This window comes from Rhinoderma darwinii, chromosome 10 (assembly GCF_050947455.1).
Source record: "Rhinoderma darwinii isolate aRhiDar2 chromosome 10, aRhiDar2.hap1, whole genome shotgun sequence".
In the NCBI taxonomy this organism is placed as follows: domain Eukaryota; kingdom Metazoa; phylum Chordata; class Amphibia; order Anura; family Rhinodermatidae; genus Rhinoderma; species Rhinoderma darwinii.
Genome location: NC_134696.1, coordinates 32036381 through 32060445, shown reverse-complemented (window position 1 = coordinate 32060445; position 24065 = coordinate 32036381). Strand labels below are relative to the sequence as shown.

Here is a 24065-nt window from a genome sequence, read left to right as displayed (position 1 = left end):
TAAACTGTGATTAGGAATCAGCGGATTCATTATCTATCTGAACACTTAAAAGGGATTGTCCAATTTTGTCCTCTTCCAGTTTTGTGGCCGAAGTAAACAACCAGAATATGGGTTCTTGAAATGAGATAAAGTAGTGATAATGGGGCAGACATTTTTCCAAACATTCTTGTAATTTATTCGATTGAAGACTATTATTCAGTCCCACGCTAGCCTGCAATGGCAGAAAAAAAGGATTTTTTCCCTCTAAGGAATATGCCTCCAGGGTTCATAGTAAAAATTGGCAAAGGCCAAGGATACAGCAATATTTTGCTACTGTAACGTTTATCTCCAGTACTTCAGGATTCCTACAAAGCCCATTTATCACCTTTTCAGTGATAGTAAATGTTAGATCACTGGGGGCCCCACCGATCACTAGGACAAGGGAACCCCGAGTCCCCCGTTCTTCTGTACCAGCAGGGTCGCAGTGAGGAGCGGGTTTGTGCATTGAAATTGGATACAACCCTATGTTGTAAGAATGCTTGGCACCCCCATCATCTATCCTGTATATAGGTGATAAATGTGGTTTGTGTGAAAACCCCTTTTAGTACGAATCATGACATACTGGAGATATACTTTTCAGTAGCAAAATATGGCTGTGTTCTTGGCCTGTCCAATGTTCCCTTTGAGAACTGGATGTATATTCCTCACAGGGCTCAGTGATATCTGTGGTTTGTGGAAAAACTCTACAAAGACCAGATTATGCCTCATACGCGCGGCCGTATTATGGATCTGTGTTGTACACATCTGTAATATGGCACCCATAACTCGCTGCGGGACCATGCTGTAACCTCTGTGGGCCTCGGATTGTACGTGGAGGTTTATTCTGACTGACTCATAAGGAATTTGTAGAGGTGGAGGGCATGGCCGTATTATGGTGGTATTCTCTCCTAGTTGCAATGCCTCTAAGGGAGAATATGGTGTCTCCACAAAGGGTGAGTGCACATGGCAATGCGCGTACATTTTACATTTGACTTACTGTTTATTTTAAGAACTTTCATTTCTATCTCGAACCTGCTCGGATGACCTAAATCCTGTGACGTGCGCGCTAGCGGTGCTGCTGAGTGAGACACCTATATGTAGAAGTTTGCACAATCCCACTCTTGGTGTGCCGTGCGTCAGGGCTGTTGTACTTGCCCACACACTATTTCTTATTACTCACTTTCACACAGAACTAACCTTTCAATCTGTAATGTTATTTAGCCAGCGCAGGGTCCCACAATACGGGATGAGCTGCGATCAGGAAATGAGCCTAAACTGGTGCTCGCCTACTATTCAACAACTTTTATTTTAGATATTACGTGAGACAAAAGCCAAGAGCACAAAATCTGTTCGAGACGTAGATTGGAACAAAACACTAATAAGGATTCATGTTGTTTGCGCTAATGCCAGTGTCCCGGGATTGATGCTCTATAATAAAAGGACGTATTACACGAGCCAATTATCGGGCAAACGAGCGTTCATATGAGCAGACCAATAATCAGCCGATGAACGAGCAAACTCAGGTCATGTAAGAGGACCCTGAGGATGTATGTGCCCCTGAGCTCTGATATTGCAATATGATGGGGGATTTGTTGACATTAAAGTTGATATTAAATGCAATATAGACATGTATATACAGGAACGGTGCTAGAGTGGGTGGTGCAGGGTGCGAACAAGCCAGTCTACCTCGGCCAGGGTATTGAAATAGAGGGCTAGGGCAGCAAACTGAATCTTTGACATAGGTGAAGGAACTCCTCGCTACAACTATCACAATATACGTAATATGTCTATAAACACCGCCTCCCTTCCTCAATTCCCTGCAGCCGTGGTCCCAGAGATCAGCACTGCGGGACTACATTTTAACAAAAAAGTCCATTGGTGTTTTCGAACCCAACCAACGCCATTTTATATCAGCCTTACTCATGACCATATAAAGCTACAGAACCTTTTCTCATCGCCAGTAGCAGCAAGTGGGTAAAGAAAACAAAAAGTTCATAACTCAATAATAAAACATCTCGATAAGGAAACAATATATGATGAACACTTTATATTCCACAGCGCATTATGACGCCATACAGGTCCCTATACATGGTCCCATCAGCATCGGGGATACTCTACCTGTCAGTGAAGTGGGAGGTGTCCCGATGTTGTGGCAGGCCTTGCTTCCTCCTCTGGCTGGAGGAGTTACTGGAGGTGGGCATGTGAGCTTCCATTGCTCCTGAGTTTCGCACCACAGCAGCTGCCACTTCTTGTCGTGCCCGGAGCAGATCTGCCAAAAGAAGAGCGGAAACTGTGTCAAGCTGAAACACCCTGGAGTGCTGCAAACTACTCTCAAGTCGTCTCCTGACGGAGATATCCTGAGCAATCCATCCTCCTTCCTTCTCCTCTTTCCTCACTCATCCCAGTGTGTGGGAGAATTACCTGGCTGCTCGCAGAGATCATCCGGCTCCTTATCACTCTCTCTCTCCATCTCTTGACCTCTTTTGTTCAGTTCTCTATCTTTCCTTCTTTAGCGGTTTCTTTCTCCCCTTTCCTTTCCCTCTCAGAACTAAACAATCAAAACCACATGTTTTTCTACCATTGGAACTAGTCATGCCTTTAACTTGAAAACATACGCAACTAACTGAGTCACCCCCGGGGTGGGGGGTTGTGAGAGGGGCGGTGGGATGGACCAAGTTCCTCTTCCCAGATGAAAATAAGGCCGTTATTTTTCCAGAAAATGTTGTGCTCTTTAGATTTACTATCATGTAAGGATAGAACGGGAAATAATAATCTATATCAAGAAGTAAAAATATGTCTTCAGAGTCTTGTTGGTTAGAAACGACTGGCAACTTTTTATTTTTAAATCCGTATACAGAAAGTTATTTTCCATCCAGAGCCCCGATACAAAGCACCCCGAGTTCACGACCCTCGACTGAGTTTGTAAGAATTACTGCTTATTTTTAGTATCATATCCGAGTTTTGGCAATGGTAAAAATGTGTGATGCAATGGAATAAAAGCGATTTTCCAGGCACAACAGCCTCAACAATGTGGATAAAACCTGCGGTGTATCAGAAACTGGACAATTAAAGGGGCTGTCCAGTTTCAGAAAATAAGTTATAATTTTTTGTACGATTAAAACTATGTTCACAGATTCACGGCATAAAAACACACAGCGTGTCCACCCTGGGAGCCGCATGGAATTCCAGCCGAAAAACTGTACTCAATTGTGTGGAAAACGTGAACTGTGTGTCAGATTGTCCGCTGCAGAAAATTTCACATAGAGAAAAAAAAAAAGCTTTATGCTTACGTAGCCCTGGCAACACGTCCCTCTGCCGCCCTGCAGGCCGGCCTCCTGGGACGACGTTTCATCCCATGTGTCACATGGGATAAAACGTCATCACAGGAGGCCGGCCTGTACGAAGAAGAACAGAATTTTGGGTAAGTATAAGATTTTATTTTTTTCGGAGTTGTGATTTTTGCAGCGAAATCGCAGCTTTTCCTCCACAAAAATCGCAACATCTGCTATCTGTTGAGGGTTTTACCTCCCCATTTAATTCAATGGGTAAAACCGCAACAAAAAAGCAGCAATTACCCAAATATAATTGACATGCTGTGGATTCAATTTCTGCAGGTCAATTTCTGAGCAGTTTTTCAGCTTATCATTTATTCAGATCTCATCCACTCTGCTGCTACTGTGTTATGCTGCGGATTTTCCGCAATAAAATCTGCAGTATTTATGCTACTTGTGAACTTACCCTAAGGCCTCATTTACACGAGCGTGTGCGTTTTGCGCTCGCGAAAAACGCAGCGTTTTACGTGCGCAAAAGGCACTTGACAGCTCCGTGTGTCATCCGTGTATGATGAGCGGCTGCGTGATTTTCGCGCAGCCGCCATCATAGAGATGAGGCTAGTCGACGTCAGTCACTGTCCATGGTGCTGAAAGAGTTAACTGATTGGCAGTAACTCTTTCAGCACCCTCGACAGTGCATTCCGATCACCATATCGAGTAACCTGTTTAAAAAAAAAGAGGTTCGTACTTACCGAGAACTTCCCGGCCGTTGCCTTGGTGACGCGTCCTTGGTGACGCGCCTCTCTTGACATCTGGCCCCACCTCCCTGGATGACGCAGCAGTCCATGTGACCGCTGCAGCCTGTGCTTGGCTTGTGATTGGCTGTCACTTGGACTGAATTGTAATCCCGGGAGGTCAGACTGGAGGAAGAAGCCGGGAGTTATCGGTAAGTCAGATTTTTTTTTTTTTTTACACGTTCACGTATATTGGAATCGGAAGTCACTGTCCAGGGTGCTGAAACAGTTTAACTCTTTCAGCACCCTGCACAGTGACTGTCTCCTGCCGGGTTCGGTCAAAACGAGTTCGGCCGAACCCGGTAAAGTTCGGTTCGCTCATATCTAAGACACTCCGTTCGGATGTTTGTAAACAGAAAAGCACGTGGTGCTTTTCTGTTTACATTCAGTTTGACAGCTCTTGCGCGAATCACGCAGTTCGCACGGAAGTGCTTCCGTGCGACCTTCGTGGTTTTAACGCACCCATTGACTTTAATGGGTGCGTGATGCGCGAAAAACGCACGATTATAGAACATGTCGTGAGTTTTACGCAACGCACTCGCGCTGCGCAAAATTCACGCATCGTCTGCACTGCCCCATAGAGTAATATAGGTGCGTACGACACGCGTGAAAAGCACGCGCGTCGCACGCGCGTATATTACGCTCGTGTAAATGAGGCCTAAAAGTTGTACAATTTTCAAATATACTTTCTGTATTAATTCCTTACAGTTTTAATGATCCCTGCTATTCGGTAGGAACATTCATTGTTTACTTCCAATGGATAAAATTCTGTCCATGGTCATGTGATGGACACACAGGTGCTGGGATAGTTACAGGGTCATGTGATGGACACACAGGTGCTAGGATTATTACAATACACAGCTCTGATACACATACTATAACGAGCCGTGCACTTGTGTGTCCATCACATGACCCTGTAACGATCCCAGCACCTGTGTGTCCATCACATGACCATGTACAGAATTTTATCCACTGTAAATAAACAATGAACGTTCCTACCGAATAGCAGGGATCATCAAACTGTAAGGAATTAATACAGAAAGTAGATTTGAAAATTGTATAACTTTTAATTAAACAAAAAAAATAACATTAAATTTGCTAAAACTGGACAACCCCTTTAAATATTACAGTCACCTACTGTATTTGTGATCATGTAATTCTCAATTGCTTATAAACCGAGTCAGATGGCCATAAATGTATTCCAAAACAAGTGATCGTACATCTAACAATGCTAGAAGTCATTCAGGATACTACAAATTAATTTGCACTGACAAAATAGTGACGTTCATAATACACATTTATGGCAGATCTGTCACTAAACCAATGGGAAGTACATAGAGTCCTCATCTATGGCACAGCCCATCCTGGACTATGTGTAATAATGACAATGGATGATCATTAGAAGTATAGATGGCGCAGACACAATTAACGCTGCTTGGTTAATTGCCTTCTTTGGGGTGCAGATCATGTTGCCTGGAGGTAGCGCTTTAAGTTGGGCTACGTCTGCCTGCCACAGATCCTGCAGTCTGAAGCTCGAGGTTACCAACTGTGTAGCTGGATCCTGAGCAAACTGTGAGATGCACTGTGTAGATGAGATATGGCAGTTCAGCCTGGGGGGCTTCCCAGCTGCAGTGCTTGGCAGTCACGGGGGTGTCATAGCCTGTCAGAGCTGGCGGCTTGAGGAACGCAAGCTACGGAGATAGGAGGGGGTATCTGCAAATGTAAAAGAAGTCGGAATAGTCTGCAAGCTAAAATTGCCTGACCACCAAGAGATAATAATCAAATTTACATTTGGATGTTACAGAATCGTAAAAAAAAAAACAAAAAAAAAAACAAAAAAAAAAACCCACATCCCTTTTATAGCAACTGCCACAAAATATCTACTGAAAATGTACTCCGATGCCTGCGAAGCAGTCCTCGTGACAGGACCCCCTTTGTTGAATTGTCTTTGATAACTTAAAGGAGCATTAACCCTAAAAGCCCATATAAAAGCAGTTTTTCCAGTTCTTTTAGGGGGCAGCTTCCAAATGCTCATGTAAATGGCTAAGGAGCATTAAAAAAAAGGATGCAGGGTACAAAATGCTCAAAACATGTAATAAAGCTGTGATCATGGGGGCAGACATAATTCTGGACTTTCTTCCAGTAATCCTATTGGCAGCCTCTCTCCGCCTGAAATGGCTGATAACAGAGAACGACAGATTGCATTCAACTGCACTGCAATTTTGGATAAAGCATTAAGTTAATGTCCCTTTAAAAGTATGTCCCTCTTACCAGAACAAGTCTCCTATTCTCTTCAGTGTGACCTGCAAACAACTATCAACCACAGCTTCCCCTGTCAGAGCAGACTGGCAAGGTGGTCAACGGGGGCACAGCCGAGTGCCAGAAAGAAACTGTGCACAGGAAAGATGACAAGGAGGAAGGCGCTGCGGGAAGGATGTGGTGCCACATCATGAAAGATAACAGTGCGCTGGACGAAAATACTACAACATGAGAAACACCGCTGGTGTTAGACACTGTAGGTAATGTATGGGATCAGGTAGGACTATCCGGATAGATAAAGAGGAGGTATTCGTGTTTACGAAATTCTATAAACGTCAAAATATTCAAGGAGCATGTGCTACAAAAAGTAGGAAAATTAATCAAATTCAACGGGGAAATTGCTACATTACCAAACAGTATAGATCTGTATATTATTAACATTAATCCTTTTCTGTACTATCGGATGCTTGATATTAAGAATTTGACTGTACTTAATAAAAAATAAAACACTATTAAATACAAATCCACCTCTGTCCTCTTCTATTCATCTGCTTTTTTTTTATATCGGTTTCTCGGAGAGGTGTACCAAGATGGCCGCTATTACAACTCCCATAGGAGTTATCATTCAGCTTTACTGAAGTCCTGAACAGCACATCTGCCGAAAAGAATGATAGGGAGGGAAATGCCGCACAGCATAACTAGGCTAATTTTGTCCTTGTGGGAAACCATATTGGATGTCATGCAGCTTTCCCAGACATAGATGTATAGGTTTACCAGTAGGTAATGAATTTTACACAGCAGAACATAATTTTTTAATGTGCAATACTTTTCTCTATTGTAAATCAATGGACATGATTAAATGCGTCTGAAAATAAAATCCTTGCAGCGTCCCTGTAACTCCTGTTGACATGTCGCTTAACTCAGTGACAGGCCCGGACGTGAAGCCCTGACTCCGTCCCCCACTGCCTCTATGAATGTGCAGAAGGCAGGCCGCTTCTCTGACAGCTGGAAACATCACATGGAGTGACACTTTAAGCCCAGGAGGCTGCGTGTAAAGCCAGGATCAGAAGGCAGGATTAATATTAGACAGGAGAAAGCAGAGATAAAAATCTTCCTGGATCTGCATTTGTATCACGATTGCGGAGAAGAGAGACCAGAGGCCACGCTTCAAATATTGCCTCACCCTATATAGTGATTTATGAGTGCACTCAACTATAACACATAGGCCTTGGAAAAGCAATTTTAACTATAGATATCTCCTAGTAGTCACTATATACAGGTTTGTATTAAAATCCACTCAGTCCCTATACAAAATGTCGCCAGCCTTTCTATCATCTGACACAATATGTGTGAGAATGGCGTTTATGAAACGTGCCTCAGAGATATATATAACCTCATTTACATGTTGCAGAAAAACCTGTGCAGTATTAAGTTCATGGTGCAGATTTTTAATGTATGGGGTGAAGTCCGCAGCGAATCATATGCGAAAATTGCTGTCAAATCGTTGTGGCAAAATCGGTCATCAACATTTTAAAATGAGGATTGTCTGAAATTGCTGAAATAGTCAATTTTGTCCGATTTTCATGTTATGTGTATGGACAGCTTTACTTTCCGGAGGTCCCACCATGTATAGAATAGAGGGTCAGGGGTTCTCTCTCCAATTACTACATGATAATTCAAGTTAACCATAATGTGCCCTGTCCTCTGTATAATGAAATACTCGCTCTTCTGGATCCTATAATATCTAACAGGGGGAAATTTATTTATACAGGGGACGCAAGTAAAAGCAGTGACCTTCTATAGATCCAGACACAAAAAGAAATATATCAAAGTAGCAGCTGCAATAAGGATTACAGTGAGTAAATGATGCGGACAGTAAAAACCCTCTATTTCTTCCCTGTAGTGAACATGTGTTTATTTCTTTTATGGTATATGGGTTTATGTCACCTGCACAGCGCACTAAAACTTCACTTCACTTTTCTTCTACAGTTTGTTTATGCAAATCTGTCCACTAGGGGGCACTGACACTGTAAAATATTCCATTTTAAAATCAAAAGAAAAGTCAATGATATATTTACCTTTCAGATATTACTTATTACTCTTTATAGGACTAAAAACAAGAATTTAAACATATGCATTTTATTTACCTATATTATATATGTTACAAAGGAAATGATTTCCCTATATTATATGTATTAGGAAATATATAATGTCAGGCCCCCCTGTAATACTGATGAAGTGCGCTGGTTTCAAGCCCTTATCGGGGAATCAGTTACTATCTGAGGATGTAAATCCCTTCCCCCACCCTCAGGCTGGTACATTTTAATAAATCAAGGCCACCCCTTGACTCTCCGTCACGATTGAGAGTAATGATTTTAATAAATCAAAGCCCTAACGGGTTAGTCGAGCTGTGGCCTTGATTTATTAAAATCTTGGCTCTGAATCTCAGCCTCATCCATGTAAAAACAGCTGTTGTTACTTTAAGAGACCGTTTCTTCACCAATATCGCTGCAGCCTATGGATACGCTTCATAGTATAACAAATCCATATATAAAGTAAAAGAAGCTGATTTGTGGTTGTACATTTCAGGTCCTATTAAAACTATATTAATCAAATTAAGTGTATTGGTCATAGTATGGGTTGAATTTCCCCATTCTTACCACTGTGGGTAGGGACTGCCATGGTGTTGGCCAGTTGGTACAGCCGCTGCTGCTGCTCCTCAAAGCCGCCATGCTCATTAAGTGCTGACATCATACGTCTGTAGTGCTCCTCGGGGGTCATTTGAGCCAATGGCTCCTCCAGTAAAGGAGTCTGAGAGTTTTCTGTGGAAGAAAAAATTTTGACTTAGAAACTTTTTTGTCCATAAAATATCAAATGCAACATGTTCCAAGGATGCGAGGTAGTTGGAAACTACGTCAGATACAAAACCCTTGATGACCTGGTCCAAGACCTTTTATAATGAGTGTGTCATGTATAAAAACTATTGTAGACAAGAACTGGAGGCATTGCTCATAGCAACCAATAAAATGTAATCTTTTACTTCTTTAAAGGGGCGTAGCGAGGAAATTGCAATATTGCATCCTATGTATCACCTCATACCGCCATCTGCACCAAAATAACCGGCATACACGTAGGACAGGCATGCTAACCACTCTACTGACCTATAACCTGAAGAATTCAACACAATATCTGAAGTTCATAATGAAGATGCTCGATAACCAGACAGTGCACTTCATTTTAGAACATCAATAAAAAGTTAAAAAGTTAGTTTGTTCAGCTACACCCATAAGATGACTCCATAATCCTCTGATAAGGGGGCCAAGAGGAGTCAGAAAGTCTGACGACCAATAAGAAGTCTAAAGAGGGCGATCATGATGGTTCCTTATAGATGTACCGAGTCTTTCAGGCTCCATAAAAGATGATTACATAGTATGAAAATCATAGGCAGTCCATGGGACTATAGAACAGGGCTGGGCTAATGCAGTAAGTCAGGTAGCCAATGTACCGAAACATTCGTTGGTGGTGCCTAACTTTTTGTTTTTAATTGATCTCTATGTAAGCTTTTATTGTCTGGCTACTAGAATAGAATAAAAAACAGGCTCCTGGTTTGGTCTAACTGGTTCCTAAAATCTAATTATTGATAATATGTCCACCCCTGATACAGAACATAACACAATATTCTCAAGCTTCACACCTGCACCAGACTCCTCATTTTGTAAGGGCCCAATAACGTTGCTGCACACCTGGGTACATAGACTAATCAAAAACGCCTCTCCAGACGCCCGGCGTGTATATTTATAGTATTCCGTCACCTGCACGCGCTCTACTCTGTGACCTTTCTGGAAATAGGCAGAGCCAGCCTTGGGGGGAAAGGAAACGCAATTACATTCATAAAGACGGGAGCGTGACTCTTCCAGGGCACAAAACAAACAAAAGAGAGACTACTACTCCAAATGTAGTGTGGGAGACTTTCTACAAGGACTGCGCAATGAATAGAAACAAGTGAGACTGGAGGCCACAATGTTCATTGCCGCCATAAAGTGATCCAGCTACTGGGAAAGGAAATAGACAAGAAAGCAGAAACAATTTTGGCCAATTTCATTTCAAGATGAACTTTCTGCTATTGAGCTAATGTTTACTGGCAATCCCTGGCATCACTAAACATGGTCATTGAGATGTCTTATCAATACCAATGGGTTCTGAGACATCTCCTGCTCTACGACCACCAACTAAGGGGCATGGGATGAAATGGCTCGTACCAGCTCCCAATATACAGCTTCGAAATATACAATTGGGCTGGGGGGTATATACTCTCCCTGGCATCCAGCTGAAAGTAAGTCCATTTCCTGATACTTATTGATACCCTATTGTGGTGTCTGGAATTAGGAGGAATTAGTAGGACTTGTGTGGAGTGGCAGGAAACGCCATTATACTGGCAAAGGTATCAGAATAATTCAATATGGTCTGATAATCCGAAAACGGTCTGTTCCTACAGGTCCTGCAGCTAGTGGCCCCAAAAAAGTTTTCCATAGCTGCCCCCACGCTGTATAATGCCCCCACAGCTGCCCCCAATAGTACCTGTTAAAAATAATAATATACATACTCACCAAACCCTGTTCCAAGAACGAGCAGAAGAGATCACTCTGCTCCTCTGGCGCTATGACATGACTGCCTCATGTCCAGCAATATATAGTGAATGGTAGAGCCGGGACCTTACATCCCCCTGATCTACCATTGGATTCAACTGTATCTGCGTACTGAAGATGCAGATACAGTTTAAACCGGGAAAAAATAATTGATAAAACCAAAATAATCTCAGAGATGGGTGAGGTGATCAGTGCTAATTAAGTCTTATTTAGGGACATTACATGACACAGGGATCTGGGATGCGCCAAGAGGTTTACAAATTGACACCATAATCTGCTCATACTTCTGGATTAGAAAAAAAAAGAGAAAACGCCAAGACGTGGGTCTTTAATTACCAAGTAGGCCAGACAAAACCTGATCTAGAGCTTTAACTGCACTCAGCCCTCACTAATACCAAGATCACTGCAGCTTTCCTGTGTCTGCTCTGGTCATTACCGGCTAATATGGCCGAAGATTGGACATTGATCCAGCCAAATCTCCAAGAGGCACCAGAAAGGCAATGGACGGACCAGACAGCAGCATCTGTCTGTCTGTCTTCTCCTCTGACTCACAAGGAGAACAATTATCTGGTGACTGAAGAAGCTTCAGCTTTCACATCCAGTCGATTAACAAGTGCAGCGCTGTCTTCCGGGCAGCTGGAAGGGTTGAATAGGTCGTGGAGTGGAAGGACAGCCAAATTACTTATCTTATAGTATGTTACGGAGTGCTGGAGACCTCTCCAAGGGAATCCTTTTATAGCCACTAAGGACTATATAACATGGCATTTTCCCCCTAACCTAAAATTAAAAAAACACCTGGAAATGCATGTGCCTGAACGTCTTTTAATACTCTATTCATCCATGTCCGATTTGTGCAGATTATACTTTGCTTTTCTCTTAATAATCTGACTGTGTCAGTCTTTACTGCAGTTATAGCATTCTATTCAAATCGTCAAGAAGATCAGAATAAAACAGTAGACTTGAATTCTGGGAGAACACAAAATAAAGTAAGTTTAAATAGCAAGATGCGTATTTTTTTTTAAAGCATGTGATGTGTATCTGTAATGCATTGAATATCCCTTTACTGGAAATCTTATTCCCCAAAGGAATGGCCTAGTTTGAACTGAATGACTAATGCAGGTTGGACAAATCCCAGGAGCCGGGTCGCCTGTGCTCCTAAAAGTTTCCCAGTGGAGCCTAACTTTTTTGCGTTGTTGGCTCTTAATGTGTATAAAAGTTCTTACTGCCTGGCAACGAAAAAAAAAAGCTTTTGGCTCCCGGAGTGGTATAACTGGCTTCTAAAGTCAATAGTAATGTGTCCCTGGACTAATGGTCAGTGGTTTAAATAATTCAATTTGTCACATGACCTCTTAAAATGCAATCTATATTGGGAAGATAGAGATAGAAAAGTATCAAAATGGCAATGCAACTTCAATGTAAATGTAGCAGAGTTGAATCTGTCATATTCGCTTGCACTGCATCATTTCAAAGTCTCTGAATTGAGATATTGCTGTAGGTTCTACCTGCAAATGCAGCCACTCGATAAAGGTCTGGCAGTAAATGGGTTAACGTCAAAAATTTCAAGGCCACCAACTGGGTTCATTGTGCCAGGGCTGTCTTATAATGAGAAAGATTCAAGGAGACCTCAAAACAAAGGAAGGAATCTACAGAGACTCCAAAAATAAAAACACTAATTATTTCTGATTAATTTTGTTTGGTAGCGTGAACAGAAGCTTAGAGAATTAATTGCTATGTTTTTTTCATCTACATTTTTTCCCTGCTCTGAGCGCAGTGTAATTAACCACTGTGAGGTCTTAGGCGAGCGTGCGTTTCCGCGAATTCTAACTCCATGGTTCAAGGAAAAAATTTTAAATCACGCAAATACATGACTGTGATAGACAGGAATAACTGGGGGTTACACCTTAGTACATTATGAGTTGGATGGGTATGGGTAGATATATTGAGATATTATGGTACTTGTAGTTCCACAATAACTCATGCTACAAAGTCTTCTCTAGACTACCTGTAGAAGGCTCTGTTCACACTACTATCATAGCTTTCATTCTTAAAGGAGCCATGACAAGTATGATGGATCAATTCAACTTATAATAGGCTCTGTCAGGTTTCTGCTGGTTTGACGGAAAGAATAGAGGTGCAGACTATGCCATTCTTGTCATAAACACCCAAACCCCAAAATAAAGGATCAGACGGACTAAAAGTTAGAGAAATAACTTAACAGTTAAAAAAAATAGCGCACACATTATATATATAGGTGTATAGCAATCCAAAACGTTTATACACGGCATACACCCCAAAGATTGATCACAAGGATGAAATAAAATGTTTGCCTTTCTAGAAACTAGCATAGAAAGCTAGAAATGTATTAATTAAGTATTTGTGGATCGTGTTTAAAAAAAATATAAAAAGTAATTCACTTAAATGTTAGAAATTTGGAGTCGTAAATTGGCCATAGCCATAAAAACGAAGGAACACGTCCCAGTTTTTGCAAAATAGTGAACTCTCCAAAAAATATTAAAAAATTATAATTTTGAATATGGAAATGTAATTTATTTACTGATTTTCTATTAACCAGACAAAAAAAATAAAAAATAGCAATAGGTCCCAAATACGATTTACAAACTTCAATTTGGTCCCAGGCCAAGGAAAGTTACATGCATGGATCAATATGAAGATCACAAGAACAAAAGTTAAAATAAAATGTTAAAAAAGTAAAATAGGATTGCGGGGTAGGAATCGCTAGTGAGATTTCACACATAGACCCCCACACATTCAGACTGCAGCAGCTGCCAAGAGCACTTTCAATGTGACACTGCTCCTCCTCATCCAGTGTCTTGTTGGCAGCTCGGACTGGATTGGATCATGGCTTATTGTCTGGGCTGACATCATGTAAAGTTTTAGCCGCCTCATTAACACCCATCTGCATGCAGAGCAAATCATTAGGGCGCAGCGGAGTGATGTCCCTGATAGCAATGAAAGGGTGGGCTAATGAGGCATTTTTATCCACTCGGTAGCCCTTCTCCTCCTCCCTCCTCTTACACTTTGACACTCCGTAAACACATCACCTTGACAACTCTCCCTCCCTCCATCCACGCCCCTCCACAAGCTTACAGCGCCCCCCTCGCCCCCACCCCATTTGCAATCAGCGCTTTAAGAAAGAGCACGGAGTGCCACTTACCCTTCGGAGACTCGCTTCTGGCTTTCTTGCTTTCCAGTGGGCACTCGCTGTTACTATTGGGAGAGCATTCTCGCTTCTTGCCTAAAAAGTCATCTAGAATAAAAAGAAAAAAAAAAAGAATGTCAAATAAAGTCCAATAAATATACAAAACAAAATGATCTTTTACATGGTTGGGACAAAACGTCTACGGGTTTAGCCAGGGTGGACACCAAGGGGTTAAGGAAACAGGGAATAAAAAGACATAAAAGAAAAAGAAAATAATCCCACAAAAACGCAACAAACGATCAACCCACTGCTAGGGAACCTACTAAGATAACCGTGATTTCCGCTACCCCCTGTGTAGTACATCAGCCTGTGCTCACCCAGGGAGGGAATCAATGAAATGATTTGGAGTCATAAAAAATATTAAATGCAGGTTATTCTTACTGAGATTCATCATCTGTCCCCTGTGTGTTTCCTGATGCTGAACAACTACAAAGAAGCCGGAGATTCTCCTCAACCTCTTCCCAAATGCTTCTATAACAGCCCTCAGCTGCCTGGTCTAAGTATTCCCTGTGCTCCCTGCCTATCTCCTCGTCTCCTTGGCTGTCTCTCTGCCTTGGCAACTGTCTCGCCTCCTCTGCCTGCCTGTCTCTTCCACTTCTCTGCTTGCGGATGCTACGGAAACGTCTTTTGCATTAGTGAAGCTCCGCGAGCCAACGCAAATATCTAATATACAATTACAGCGTCCCCCTGCACAGATTTCCAATCAATACCCTCCTATTATGTGGCTGGGGGAGGCTGGGAGCCTGATACTGCTGCACACGGCAGGAAGGAAGAGGCAGGCTGTCATTGGAAGCTTCAAATTCTCATCTATCAAGAGCTTGTTATAGAATAGATGCAGCATCTTACAGGAACACGCTGCCGTCAGCGAGAGGGCTTGCTGTGCATAAGCGGGGTACGGTGCCCGCCAATTACAACGTGTTCCTGTGTCTGCGTAAACCAAGACGTGTTTGTCACAATTACTAGATTTATGCCAATTGTATTTCGGGTCACGTAAAAAAAAATTAACTCTATATGCACGATACTCCATAGTGATTTGGGTTTTATCGACGATACCTAGGTCATTTTTGACTACCCAACACCTTAGAGCTACTACTGATGCATTAAAATGTCCCATTCATAGTGTCATAGAACTACAACTACCATCACCAGCGGATGCTTGAAGTTATAAGTTTATAAAAAATAAAAAAAACAGCTGGCAAGCTATATTTGGCCACGTCTACTGCGTGCGTCTCATAAAGTTCTATTGCGGCAGAAAGGGCAGACAAACAAGCCCAGGCAAAGTTTGTACAAAGTCACAGACAGTGTGCTCGGTCACGAATTCTGCAAACACAAACACTGGCAAACCGCCATTCAACCTTCAGCGTGTGCTCCTGCCAGGGACGTTACAGACAAGGAAGGGCAGGAACCTACAGGCTTGAAGAGTGAGCCAGAAGCTACCCACACACCGTCAACGACCGCTCCTGACAAACAAACAGAGACCGTTCCCGCACTCTCCACCATCAGAGCCCAATACTGGTTCTGCCGCTACAGAAGAACGTTATCAATCTGAGCAACGTCTGCGACATATTCTTAGACATTGCACGGCTCATGATGAATGCCTCGAATACTAAAGACTGTTCTAAAATAGGCACAAGATCATAAAAACACAGTACAACTATGAATGGCGGCAATATTTTCCAGGCCACACACACACATAAGAATGATGTCAATGGGAACATTTCTTATATGTGGAGACTGGGGGAGGTCACGCGAAATGACCGGTCACCAGTGAGTTCACTGTGAGTCCAAAGACAAAGCACGACGCTCCTTGGCCCCAGTACACACTATATATCCATAGGACCCACACTACAAAGGATGGATTAATTTGTGTAGCAGGATAGCCCCTTCTAGTGTAACTGCTTCATTGTGCTACTATAATGTGAAGTCTTTGAATCTCAGCATGGCCCATTTGTAGAGCTACTCTTCTAAAAGGAAGAGTTTGCATACTTGGTTCTCAAGTGGGCTGTCATGTGGTTGCTTCTACCTCAGTGAAGGAGTGCTTTCTTTTTTTGTAATAATTCAAGCAGACACATAAGAGTGACTACAATTCTGATAGATATAGAGGAGGGAGGGGGAGCAGAAATAGGTTGTTTCTACTTCTATGCAGACTGGGTGACCAGGTGACCAAATAAGCTCTCCACAGCCTCCAAAATGGCAGACTAAGTTATTGGAGACATTTTTGGTATGCAGAGCCAAAATATCAGAGAAAGCAGCCAATCATGTCAGTAGGAACCAGTGACATGGTTTAGCCATGTATGTACAATGGAAACCGAACAATCTATACATATTCCGAACTTGACTGTGTAATTGGTCTTTAGTGCAGAGGTAAGCTGGCTGAATTGTTTTATATACTGGTTTAGTTCTCCAGTACTCACTAGCCCAAAGATAATGGGTTAACTAATATGATTTCAGTCTATATGTATTTTTGCATTTACTGTACATAAGAGCTATACACACCTGGATGTGCGCACATTCTCGTTTTGTGCTCAGGATCTAGTCTCCTAACAGCTTGTGTTTATTGGCTTGCAGTAGAGCAGATGTGTGTGGGATCGGGGTAGGTTCTGGCTCCGCTATGAGAAGCACTGTCCCAGATCTCCAGAATGATTTACTGAATTGGCCCTTGCTCTGCCACATGAGTATTTTTTGGAGGAAAGCAACGAAGGATTAGAGGGCAGTTAATATTTCGCACTTACTCACAACATTACTCAATGTTACCGAAGAATAAAAAGTCACTGATGGAGAGAGGTGGTAAAAGGATATGGATACTGAAGGTCAATTGTGATGTCAATTCATCCGATCTGATGACCCACAAGGCCAACATGATACTGTGATACTTTCTCTTGAACCTTGGATCAATAGACAGAATTAGTCTTCTAATGTCCGACCTAAAAAGTCCCGTCCCCCCCTTCCCCTCAAAAAAGTAAGCTCTTGAGTCCTCTTCTGTCATGTTGTTAACAATTCTATGCAACCACTAATCGGTTTCTGGTGCCAACCACAGGGGCAGTCTGCCAGCTTTACCACACTTCTTAATGGTCGATCTGCCTAGTTACTCAGCGATACATGTCCTGATTCCGTATTAATGCATAACTAGTCAGATTTGCCATTCAGGATACTTAGGAAGCTTGGTGTTAATCACGTGGAAGATTTCATTGTGGTCATATTGCTGGTCACTCAGCTTTCCCAGAAACAGATATGACTATATTGCTAAATAGAAAATGAACAACTCAAAGATATATTTACTGGTGACTTTATAATTTTTTAATTTTAGAGGGAATTGCTCTTTAAGCAAAAAAGTAAATGGTCTTTTTTCTCCCCCTTCATTAAATATATAGCATAGTTCCCTACGCTTAATCCTCACCCATAAGTGCTGCGTTCCGTCCACAGATGAATAATGCTTACACTGAACCCTATGAGAAGCTGTTGTGCAGCCACGCTCTGTGTTTGTTACTGCGTAAGCCTTATGGCTGCCTGCGAGATAAGCCAAAGGTTGGTGCACAGATTGCAGATTTGGGAAAGCGTTCAATTAGGGATAAACCTCTCCAAGGGATGCGCCTACTCCAGACTTGGATTTAAATTTCGAGAAATTGGTTCTTGCCATTTAAAAAGCCATTTATGCAGCACCTCAGATTTTCTTTTTTATATTATTTTTCTAACCCTTAAAGCGTACCTAACTTTTTAGGTGACTTTTCAGAATAAGCTGTCATTTGTATGTACATGAGGAATAACAATAATTCTGGCCATTATATGACTTGTAGTCTGCATTATTTAGCAATTTTCCCCTCTGCAGGCGCTCTCTCTAATTCTCAGTAATCTCTGAGCTAGTGGGCAGAGTCTAACTGCTATCATGTCTTCTATAGCTGAGAATCCAGCACTGGATGATATAGAAATCTTACCAGCAGCCTATGTCTTTCTCTCTACTCTTGCTCACTCCCCTGCACCCCCTCCATAGACTTGTATGCAGTGTGTCTGTTGCTGACTCACGCTGTCCCTGCTCCCCTTCCCCTCTACATAAACTTGTATAGGCAGGGAGTGGTCACCCCCACCTTCTGCAGCTTGTGAATTCTGCTCCGTAACCAGGGACGAACTTTGCTTGACAACGGGGGGTGGACAGCAGATTACAGGAAGGGAGACACCTAGTGGCAGTAACTTCACACAGAATTTGAATGGATAAAACAACTACATTTTAACAGTAAGTAAATTACAAAGTTGTTCTATATCAGGTATACTATTAGATTAGCAGAAATTGTTTGAAAAGTTAGTGTCCATTTAAGAAAAAATATAATAGCAATATCACTTCTTTAAACTGCAGGTATAAAAATCTAGAAGTGCCATCAAACAAGAGTTGATAGTCTGTCTGGACCCCTTCTGTACAGCATGAAGTAATTTCTTCTTTTCTTTTAATCTTATGACACTCCAATTCATTACAAATCACTCAAATCATACATGATATTACCAATTCCAAATACTAATATAATCCAGCACTCAGTTTGTAGGTGATATACCCGTTTTTAAGAGTAATGGATTGTATTTGTTAACAGAAACAGCGCCACTCCTGTCCATGGACTGTTTCTGGTATTGCAGCCCCTACCTATTCATGTGATTAGGATTGAGCAGCAAATTTAATTCTATCATAATCTTGGAAAACCCCCTTCAACTCGTTCGAACAGCAAAATATGTACAATAATTCCGATATTATTTTCTACCAAGTCCAGAAAAATTCCATGATGGCTCCTTCCAACAACCAGTGAGCATATATTCCAGCATAGTATCCATCTACAAAATGTAATTCGACAAAATGATCATTTGTATCTGGGCGAAAATTTTACTGGCTCAACACCCCTGGAATACAACGTGGCAGGTTATTGCAGAGAATAGCCCATAATGGGGATTAACGGTTTTATTTTGCTACAACTGGAATGAGAGCAAATATATTTCAGGCCCGGTTTAGATAATCCTCATGGTAATGTATTATTGGGACAGCCGTCTGATTGGGGGCAGTATCATTACATTACTTCTCCGATAATTTGGATTTTCATACGGATGTAATAATTTTCCAGTCAGCAGCGACTTTGCGCTCCACAATCCCCCTATTAGCTACGTTCATTATTCCTTCCACATATCATTTCTGTTTTGCTTTTTATTTTTTTCGTCTCCTTCAATTCCCGTATCCTTTTTCATTTTTCCCTTGATCTAAAATCTGCCGCCTCTCCCCTTCCTCTCGCTGCCTGTTTCTTTTTTACAACCGTGATTCCTTTCCTTGCGCTCTCTGTGGAGCTCTCTGTGCTATTAAGGAGCAACCTGCAGGGCAAACACAGCTGCGGGAGCAAGCATTAGAAGGCGGCAGCAGCACATCGTGCCTGTGCCCAGCTAATGAGGCAGCACTAAACCACACTGACTTTAGAGAGCTGTGCCACTGAGCCCATCACGGTGTTAAGCGCCCCATAGTGCACACTCCAGCGCTTGGCATGAGCCACTGATCGGTAGGGCCACGCGTCTCCTGTCCATGACACATCTGACGGCACAGATTTCTTAATTCCTTTCTCTTATTCCCTTAATCTGTCATCTTCATCAGGCTGGGGAAGTGGCAGCCAGCAAACCTGGGCTCCCGCACAATCAATCTCCACATTACAGCTGACAGAATGGTGCTAATAACTTATTGATCTAATGTTTGCCGAGCCCCACCGGGGCTGAAGTGCCGCCACTGATTGGCTCCAAGAGCCGAGACTCTGCCCAGAGCAAAGCGGAAAGCTTTCAAACTGTCTTCTTCATGAGGACCAGAGGAGAGGAGAGGAAAGGAGGGGTGGAAAGAAATGCATAGGAGAAAGCACAAGTGGAGGAGAGGAAGAAATAATAATAATAATAATAATAATAATAATAATAATAATTGCAGAAATGGGGCACAGGGGACGTACCCAGAGCAAGTAACAAAATAGTACAAAAAGAGACAATAGGAAAAATATATCTTATACAATACACCTAAATATATTTTATGTATATGTGCTGTACAGTTGAATGCAATGTATTATTGCCTGTAAAGAGCTACTGCCAGCTGGAGAGAGGAGGACTATAGACTGTTAGGTCAAAGTCTTGGTTGGGGACCCATAGTTTATTAGATTAGATTTAGATCCTGTGGAATAGGAAGGCAACAGTTAGAGATTAAAGGGTTTAGGGTTTTGCGGTGCAGTTACTGTGAGGCTGGATTCACACGAGCATGTTCGGTCTGTAAAGGACGGAACGTATTTCGGGCTGCAAATCCCGGGCCGAACACACTGCAGGGAGCCGGGCTCCTAGCCTCATAGTTATGTACGATGCTAGGAGTCCCTGCCTCGCTGCCGGACAACTGTCCCGTACTGTAATCAGGTTTTCAGTACGGGACAGTAATTCCACGGAGAGGCAGGAACTCCTAGCGTCGTACATAACTATGGTGCCAGAAGGCCGGCACCCTGCAGTGTGTTTGGCCTGGGATTTGCAGCCAAAGTACATTCCGTCCTTTACGGACCGATCATGCTTGTGTGAATCCAGCCTGAGAATTCATTTACTAAACACCGCTAAAGTCAGTTTTTAATATATTCTGCACGATTGAAATATAGGTGCAAGTAGAGAAGAGTGTGGTCTGAGGTGCAGGTATTTGCAGTGTACAGGTCTAGAACAAGTATATCCGTTCTGGATCTTACTGTACATTTCATCAATGGGATTACTGACAGAAGTCCACAAAATATCTGCCCCATGATCCCTACTGTACACATATCTAATTCAGAGACCCTCAAATTCAATGCACATACTATTTAGGGTTGGACTGACCCACCAGAGAACTTCTGAGGATCCTCCGGTGGGCCCAGGCTCTAACACAATGATGGGTATTAAAAGGTCCAACAGAAGAAAACCCCATTTGGAGATCTTTGGAGAAATCAGTAGCCACAAGGATCTCTTTTTTATGGGATGATTCACAAATTACCTATTAGACCTTATTGATGATATATCCTGTGTGTACAATGATAACAACAAGGACTATGATGAAATTAAGTGGACATGTACATGTTCTATATAGATAGAGGGCCCTAAGAATCATCTCCTCTGGTGGGCCCAAGGAACCCCAGTCCGACACGGATACTATAAAGTAATAAATGTGTCACACTATATTTGTGACATATGTTGGCCTCAAGCGCAAATATAATACATTGCGCTCTTAATTAGTTTGAGACAAAGCGGCCCAACCCCCACCCCTTGAACATTAACGTAGAGAAATTTGATTTTGACTTCATCTTACAAAACAGACGGTTATGGGATGGCGAGGTGCATGAGAAAAGGAAGTAATTACATTGTGTGGGGGGAGAATACACAAGGCTCATGTTTACCTTGCACTATATCACTTCTCGACAGTTGCAGTACTGACAGCAAGGCTCATCCAAGGTGCAGTCATACTGTGGCTTGCAAGAAAAAGGTCAAGAAGCCAAAACAAGACTGAAACCCAGACATGGCAATAGAACTCGACAGACAAGTTATCATTCTGTTACCAACCTGAAGAAGGCTTCAGAGAGACCGGCAAGATGTCTGGTCCTGCGATACGTACAGTCAATCTACAAAAGCAACACCTTGAAAGCTTCTGATCTAACCACAAAACAAGTCCACACTCACATGTCTGCGGTCAACGCCAAATCCAACCCATTATGGAGGCCTAGGCCATCAGCTGCAACGGTCTAATCTTGCAAGATCTTGGAAACCTTCTTCATGACGTCTATTAGGAGTGTCTGGCTCACCACACACAACCCTGACCCTTGAGTTGCTCGATTACTTTGTCCTACCAAAACTTTCTTGGTGCATGTACCGCAGACATCCTTTCTGCAGCCCTCGCTAGAATTCTGCTTTCCGCTCTTCCTGCTGTGACGGTCTCCTTTTACCACTCACTCTGTCTCAATTTTTCACAGCCAGCTTCACCCCTGTCAGCGTGTCTCCGCTTCACTTTCTTGTGTGCAGCGAGCTGAGGTTTTCACGGCCTGCCATGCAGCTGCATGTACAGGAGCCAGGTGAATCCTGAATTCCTGTCACGCTGAATGAACACAGATATGAGCTGCCCATCCATACCAGTCCTCATCACGCTGAAGAGTGACATCACCAAGAATCTTGCAGAAGAGCTGACAATCAAACTTGAAACTGTAAGCCTCTCAATTGCTGTATCTGTATACTGTCTGCTACCCAATTATCACCCCAATACATGCGGGTCACTTTAACATGGGCATCATATATCACATTACCGTCTTACATCTTATCATAAAGAACGTTAAATTTTTTCGTTTATACTGGCCTTCCTTTAGTTTGTACTAAACTTATTACTATGATCAAATACATTGATACCACCAAGGGGAGTTCAGTTTTGTTGACCAAGGGTTGACTTGTTTAAAGGGAACCTGTCCATATTTAGGGGCACAATTGTACCCTCTTATTGGGCATTCTTTGTGTAACCCCAATACAAAGAGGTCTGTATCAGTTCTTTTGCAAATAAAAGTTACAATCAAAATTGTATTGTTACTTTGTTGATGCAGATACATCACAAAACAGAGGGTGGCAATAGAGAGGGTCACAGGATCTCCTCTCCCTCCCTGCACCCGATGACACAGTGTGCCATGTCCTTGAGCTTTAGGTTATCACGTGCAGCCTAATTCAACATTAAGCAAACACTTTACGCCACTATGTCTAACAGGTGAGACCAGGATATCCTGTCTCTCTATTAACCCAGTCAGAGTACAAAAAAGAAATAAATCAATAATTGCCGAAAATATATCACATGTTAATGAGGGAGATTTATTACAGAAAAACTTGTTGGATAACTACACGCTATAGGCAGAATTGCAAAGTATTCAAAAATATAAAAGAACATTTTCACCTAATGTACATAGATACAATCAGCATTAACAATTAAAATGTAAAATAAAAACAATAAAGTGTTTAAAAAAATGCCTTAAAAGGTTGAACAATAGGTATATAAACACATGATCCTACAGGACACATTCCATCTAAACACTATCAAAAATGAGAATAAATCCTAAAACATCTATAATGATATTAAATACATGCACAATCTGTTTGTCAAAAAGTGATTAAAAAACATAAAATAAATCTGAAAACGTGAATAAAGCAAGATAAAAAAAAAATAAGCTAATAAACAAAATTACAGCTCTCTCATGCACACATTTCAGGGAAATTGACAGGACCGCGTATTACCAGAATTGTAAAAGATCCGCCGTGTGGATTGCAAAGGAGCCGGGGTTAAAGAGACAGGTGTCTGCAAACACAGGGCCATAAGAGAAAGGGCATGTGTGGCAGGGAGGAGGGCAGGTGCAGTGTCTCTCTCCCCCTCTGGGCAGGGCGAATTAGCTAAAGTGGATGGTCAGGATTGTGCTTGTTTACAGAGACACCTCGAGCCGCTTAAAGAGGCTTCTAAATCTGTGTTTAATGTGCAAACCTGCAGCTTTCTGGCCTGGGCTGCCTCATCTCTTTGTATGTCTTCTCCAATTAAGATTAAAGTGAGCCTTGTGCTCAGCTCATCCCTCTCTCTAGATAAAACCTCTGAGCTCCAGCCAGCACTGCACCTTTAGTCTTATCACCGGCTAATCTCATCCTTCCTACAGATAACAGGCACTTTCTGCTCACACAAAATTTCCCTGGTATTAGAGGGATGCAGAAAATATAGTCCAAATGGTTCACGTAAAAACTAAGGGTACTTTTACATGGCCCAACGTGGGCCGTGTAAACGAGCACCGATCAATGAGACAGCTCGTTGATCGGCGCTTGTTTGCTCCTTTCCCAAGAAGCTAGTATG

At 42.2% G+C, this 24065-nt stretch overlaps 1 protein-coding gene across 5 annotated transcripts in view; it reads right to left on the bottom strand.

Annotated features, from left to right (window-relative positions):
* SAMD11 (sterile alpha motif domain containing 11) overlaps positions 1-24065 on the bottom strand; it is a 139948-nt gene that overhangs the window by 21281 nt on the left and 94602 nt on the right. For all 5 annotated transcript variants that reach the window (XR_012850845.1, XM_075839703.1, XM_075839704.1 and 2 more), the window contains exons 6-8: positions 14165-14257; positions 9004-9165; positions 2137-2287 (exon numbers count right to left, since the gene is read on the bottom strand). Coding sequence is in view for 4 of the 5 variants with exons in the window: in XM_075839703.1 (XP_075695818.1) it covers positions 2137-2287; positions 9004-9165; positions 14165-14257 (406 nt within the window). In the remaining variant the exon portion in view is untranslated. The remainder of the gene's footprint in view (positions 1-2136; positions 2288-9003; positions 9166-14164; positions 14258-24065) is intronic.